The following is a 6,662-nucleotide window of genomic DNA, read 5'->3' as shown; positions in this document are numbered from 1 at the left end:
AGGAGACAGACAGACAGATAGACGGACAGGTTAGGAGACGGAGAGAGACAGAGAGACAGACAGACAGACGGACACAGAGGACAGACAGACAGTTAAGGAGACAGAGAGAGAGAGAGAGAGAGAGAGAGAGAGAGAGAGAGAGAGAGAGAGACAGTTAAGGTTAGACATTAGAGATCAATGTAATGGGAGTGGGATAGAGAGAGAGAGAGAGAGAGAGAGAGAGAGAGAGAGAGAGAGAGAGAGAGAGAGAGAGAGAGAGAGAGAGAGAGACAGAGAGATCTCCATCTAATGCGAAGGGGAGAGAGTCAGACAGGTACTGTAGGGTCAGACAGGTAGGGTCAGACAGGTACTGTAGGGTCAGACAGGTACTGTAGGGTCAGACAGGTAGAGTCAGACAGGTATTGTAGGGTCAGACAGGTACAGTCAGAGAAGAAAGCAAGAGAAAGGGAAAAACGGAAAGAGATTGAGGGAAAGAAATGAGGGAAAGAAAAGCTGTTCTTCTGTACCTGTCCACCTGAGCCGCTGCCATGGAATCCGTCACAGGAGAGCTCTTAAAAATGAGTAATGGTCATGAGTGAAGGATCATGGGTAAAATTAAATACATATTGCTTGCCTGTCTCTGTCATGGCACGGGCTAGCCCCACATGGTTGGTGGGATAGAGAGAAACCACTCACCTGTGCACTTGCCCTTGGTGTTGCCATAGTTACTGTGACCAGGACGACACACACAGGTGTAGCTTCCAGGTGTGTTTGTGCAGTTGCCCTCAGATTTAGAGCCACAGATGCCTGGGTCAGTTTTACACTCGTCTATGTCTGAGAAGATAGAGAGAAATGTATAATAGACAAGGATGGGGGAGGTGCTTACTATTTGTCGAGTCTCTTCATTTTATGGACTGCAAACAAATGTGCACTCCACCAAAATCCACGTTTGCACGCTTTCAATTTCAAGTTCAAAGTGTTTATTGTCATATACTGTACAGCAAGGAAATTAGATGCTTTCATTGCTGTCCACACTGATGCCAAGTTATATATAAAATAGACAAATACATACATACTGTACAAGACACACATAAAATAAATACAATAAATACAATACAATAAGAGCAGTGGCAAGTGTATCCGGTGTCAAGTAGCTAGTTTGTACAAAAAGTGCCGGACGAGCATGTGCAATGAATGCAATGAATGTTGTGCAAAAATGCAGGTTACAGGGTACAGGGCACAGGAAGTACAGGGTCAGGGTTGTCTTTCACCCCCATCCCTGAATCACACCCTCACCTTCACAAGAGGCTCTGGTGTCGTTGTTCTTGTTCCTGAACCCTTCAAGACAGGTGCACTTGTAGCTGCCAGGTGTGTTTGTGCAGGTGCCGTGTTGCCCACAATCAAGAGATTTCTCCTTACATTCATTCACATCTGCATCAGAAAACACACACACACACACACACACACACACACACACACACACACACTGCAAATATTAACATCACATGCCCATGGTATAGGCTGCTGTTATCAAGGGAATTAGCCCCGTAAAGTAGCAAAGCAGAAAATGTTAGTAAAGAATGTTACATTTCTAATATATATATACAAAATATTGAAATAAGTGTCAAAAATGTACTTTTGCCCAATTTTGAATTTTTATGTTTATTTTAGAAATATATTGTGAAAATATATTTAAACTAGAAAAGCACTCAGAGAGCGCAGCTACCTCCGCCTGCATTGTTCTTCCTAGGTTGTCATACATTTGAACCTAAACTATTCAGATCGCCACCACGTGGCCATACCATGCCATTACACCACTAAGCTAAATACATAAACGCAGACGGAATCCTGACAGAATTATGGATCACTCCCAAAATGTAATCGTTCCTTCCTTGGGTCATGTCCGACCTTCCCTGAAAAACTCATCGAAATCCATCTATCACTTTTTGAGTTATCTTGCTAACAAACAGACAAACAGCTGTTTTAATACTGATTGCAAGGCAGTGAAAGGTAGGCTAATTAAATGCATGGTCCTAGCGGAACGAGTGGAGAGTGTCCTGTGTTACTATTATCGTTTATCGCAACTCATCGAGCTAGCAAGTCAAGCAGTGCATAGATAAAACTGGTGGTGGCACTGGTCAAGATCTTGGGCCTTCGTTGCGTGCATGACATGATTTATCTGACCAATCAGTGGACAGCACTGTTCACGTGACATTTTAGTATCGACTAGTCCAGACTAGACCCACCTCTGAAACAGGTACGAGTAGGTACTAAAAATAGTAACCGCTCCACCCGCTAATCCGCAGTCGAAATGCTCTCAAACAGGGTAGAGTCGTACCGTGCCGTACCGTACCGTTACGAAAATGCCCCGTGGAAAGACGCTAAGAGTCATGGTCTACCGTTGTGTCCCCCGTGGTTAACATACGTCATTACCAAACATTAGTGATTGAACTCCAATGATTTCAAACTTCAGACAAGCGTCCACCGACCAGCAAGTAAACGTTTGCCAATGGATCTAGGCTAGACTCTCTGCAAAGTCAGAGTCATGGTCTCAAGGCTAAAAGATCAGACCAGCAGCTGAAGCTTTCAGCTTGGTGTACAGCATGCCTGAATCACACACTCACCTTCACAAGCGCCTGTGTCGACCTCGCCATGGTTCCTGAACCCTTCTGAACATATGCAGCGGTAGCTGCCAGGTGTGTTTATGCAGATAAGATACGACTGTCCACACGTTGGGGTCACAAAGTCACCACACTCATCTTTATCTGAGATGTTGCCATATGGAAACAAAAAAGGACGTAAGAATATGTTAAACAAATAAACACAAACAATAATGAATTAAAAAAAAACAGGTTGTCACTCCTGCCTTACAACTGATTTATCCCCTTCGTCCACACACTAGACTGATGATCGACAACATAGCACTTAGACAATCAAACCCTCTTTCAAGCCACATTCTATGATTTACACATATATTTGAAATGTTGTATACTTGAAAGCAGTCCTATAGTTGTCCCTGTCATCATGTGGTATTGTGTGTCATGTGTGCGGCGGTCATCCAGCATCCTCACCTGTACACTCTTCACCAGTCAAGACAAAGCCATCATCGCATCTTTTCTGTGGAGAATCTCCTCGTCTTGAGCTGTCTTGAGCTTCTGTTACAAATTTGACACATGCCTGTTTAGTTTAAATAGTCTCAGATCATCTGTTCAATAGTAATGAGGTAGTTTGAATCGAGGTGGTGGACTCTCCAGTATCCTTACCTACACAATGATCATTCTCTAAGACTTCACCTTCACTGCATCCACCTTCTCCATGTGCCCAGGCACACAAGTACAGGCCTACGATGTCAACACACACACACACACACACACACACACACACACACACACACACACACACACACACACACACACACAAAACATGTCACAACCCTCTAACTGTGGCTTAATATGGATAATTTCCTTTTGCTCTGATTCACTGGTCCTGAATGTGTGTGTGTGTGTGTGTGTGTGTGTGTGTGTGTGTGTGTGCGCGCACGCGCGCATTGTATATGTCATAGCACTTAAGGTTTGAAAGCCTGGAAATGTGTAAGTGGTAAACCAATGCAAGAAACAACAAATAGCTATAGCTCTTGAACCAGGATAAATAATGGGGGAAATGTAAGTTAATTCAAATCCGATGTACTTTAAACAATGATGACCCTTTAATGGGGTCATAGATGTAAACAGATGTAAACCCCAATGACCCTTTAATGGGGTCATACATGTAAACAGATGGAAACAAATGTAAACCCCAATGACCCTTTAATGGGGTCATACATGTAAACAAATGTAAACCCTGATGGACTTTAAAGGGGTCAAAGATGTAAACAGATGTAAACAATGATGACCTTTAAAGGGGTCATAGATGTAAACAGATGTAAACCGCATGCACACATGCACGCTCTTGACAGACATGCACATTTGCATATAGCATTTGAGGTAATACATAAATGAGCAATAAATAACAACAATTAACAGTGTGATTAACAATAAATAACAGCAAAGAATGTGTTTTCCAGTGCTGCCTCTCTGAGTTAATCTGAAGTTACAGAAATTGAATTTACAAAAATTGAGCTACAGCCATATACAATAGGCTAACCCGGTTTAATGCATTTTACAGACCCAAAGCTGTGAGAGACACAGGCCTTAATTGTAATGCAGGCAAAGTGCAACTTGTATTAACAAATAAATGAACTACAGCTATTTTATGACACGTGGGAGCATTGTGCTGACTCATCAGTGTTTTGTTGCGAAGGTCTTATTGAAAAAGAATATGTATTTTGTCTAGTTAATTTAATTAGCTTTATTTCTCGTTGTACTTTGCCCATCACTCAAATGAGAGCCCAGCAGGTTATCCTGTTCATGTCTACATGAAACTCAGATGTTGAAATTCGTTAAAAATCTATAAAAAGTTTTCCATTCAAAACATGCACTTCCTACAAATAAGTTCTGCGTCACTGTGTCTGACACTTCCGTTGTGGTTACTGTCAAGAAGGAAGGAGGAACTGTTGTCTTAGTAACAGGATAAAGTATTTAACAAAAGCTCCTTAGCAACCCTAAAATCATCTGCAAACCAGAGCCATAGATACATGTATCTATATGGCTCTGCTGCAAACCAACATGTTTAGAGAGCTCCGCTATAGAATCTTTGCTGCAAACTGATACTGATGCCTTAATATTAATGATGCCATCTTAAGGGCTGCTCACACCTAGAACGATAACTATAACTATAACGATAACTAAAGCCATAACGATAGATTCATTCACACTGACCAACGATAAAAGAGTCTCTCCTCGTGTTAAGAAATGTGATGGCTAAAATGTGATGAGTTCTGATTGGCTGTTAGCTTTTTATCATTCTCAAAATTGCTCTGAACGTGATGCCCAACGATATCTTTCTTCATGTCGTTATCGTTATAGTTTATGTGTGAACGTGGTCATTCATATAAATGAGAGTGATATTTGTTTATAGTTATCGTTCTTGGTGTGAACGGTCCTTTACACTGGTGTCGAAGTGTACTGCTCTTGTGAAATGTGCTTTAAAGAAAACAAAATAAAAAAATAGCCTAACAACAATTCCTTTAATGTAATTTAACTGATGGCCTTTATCTTTATTTTAAATTAAATCAAATCAAATTAAATTAAATTAAATTAAATTAAATTAAATTAAATTAAATTAAATTAAATTAAATTAAATTAAATTAAATTAGATAAAATAAAATAAAATAAAATAAAATAAAATAAAATAAAATGCAATTAAATTAAATTGAATTAATATATCTATCTATCTCTCAACCTTGATTTTTGGCTTTAGCGTTTTAGCTCTATTTCACTCTCTCTCTCTCTCTCTCTCTCTCTCTCACACACACACACACACACACACGTCCTGTGCCTTCAGTGCTAAAAGCAGAAGTAGCAGATACACACACACAAGGGTGTAGGTTTGGTCCCAGCTACAGTATGGTAGGGACATACTGTAAACCAGCTGTCCTGGAGAAATGTCCCCTTTATGAGGACACGTTCTTGATATGGATAATTTAGTAATGAATATGACTTCACAACAACAACAATATGAAGGAGCTCACTAAAATATTGATAGGGACATTTCTGTCATCCAAATATATTGGTATAGACATGACATATCCATAGTCCATATGCAAACCTTGCATGTGCACACACACACACACACACACACACAAAACATGTCACAACCCTTTATAACTGTAACTGAAATTAAATCATTAGATCACGGCTATTTGAGCACCGTTAAACTTCAGCAACCCTAACTGTCAATCAAAAGAAAACAAACAAAAGTTCACCGTTCAGGAGACAGATTTAAATAAACGTCATTGTGCAGTGTCAGTGAAGTGCACCACTCAAAAGATACAATCTAGCTGTCGAAAACTCTAATGTAATAACTCAGTTTTTGATACTCACCTAATATCAGGAAAATAACTTGAGTTTTCATCTTATTAGGAGGAAAAGTTCCTCAAACGGTCTGTTTTGGTGGCGTATTCAGATGATAATCCAATCTTGTGTGTGTATTCCGACAAGCAAAGTGAGACTGAGGATAAAGAAGTATCTGTGAACATGTACCCCTCCCTCTCTTGCTCTCTCTCTCTCTCTCTCTCAATATCTGTCTTTGTATCTTCCTTTTCTCTGAGCACCACTCCCTATGTGTGTGGTGACTGTGTGGTTTACCATACCAGCGCAGCTCACTCACACACAAACGGAAACACACACACACACACACACACACACACACAAACGTGCGCACACAGATACACACACACACACACACACACACACACACACACACACACACACACACACACACACACACACACACACACACACACACAAAATACAGAGACACACCTACATACTGTATAGTATAAAATGTTTTGCAAAGTCACACAAAGTGTATGTTTGAGGTACATATTTTGAAAATATGAATGTATTGAACAATAGAATAACAAAAGTAATGGTGTCCAAACAAATGCCTGTAATTTTACATACATACACACACACACACACACACACACACACATTCACAAAACATGACATCTGCAACTGATATGAATCATTCTATTGTGCCTAATTTGAGAAATTAATCATTTTTCATTCATAGTCAGACAA

General features: G+C 40.1%; 1 protein-coding gene across 1 annotated transcript in view; it reads right to left on the bottom strand.

The window, feature by feature from the left end:
- Positions 1-6,135, bottom strand: part of LOC134084929 (adhesion G protein-coupled receptor E1-like) — a 17,242-nt gene extending 11,107 nt beyond the window's left edge. The window contains exons 1-7 of the mRNA XM_062539911.1: positions 5,961-6,135; positions 3,243-3,320; positions 3,051-3,134; positions 2,604-2,744; positions 1,276-1,410; positions 676-813; positions 507-550 (exon numbers count right to left, since the gene is read on the bottom strand). Coding sequence (XP_062395895.1) covers positions 507-550; positions 676-813; positions 1,276-1,410; positions 2,604-2,744; positions 3,051-3,134; positions 3,243-3,320; positions 5,961-5,991 — 651 coding nt within the window. The 5' untranslated portion in view covers positions 5,992-6,135. The remainder of the gene's footprint in view (positions 1-506; positions 551-675; positions 814-1,275; positions 1,411-2,603; positions 2,745-3,050; positions 3,135-3,242; positions 3,321-5,960) is intronic.
- Between the last annotated feature and the right edge of the window lie 527 nt (positions 6,136-6,662).

Source organism: Sardina pilchardus, chromosome 1 (genome assembly GCF_963854185.1).
Source record: "Sardina pilchardus chromosome 1, fSarPil1.1, whole genome shotgun sequence".
NCBI classification, from domain to species: Eukaryota; Metazoa; Chordata; class Actinopteri; order Clupeiformes; family Clupeidae; genus Sardina; species Sardina pilchardus.
Note: the sequence above shows the minus strand (reverse complement) of the source record. Positions and strands in the feature narration are given on the sequence as shown.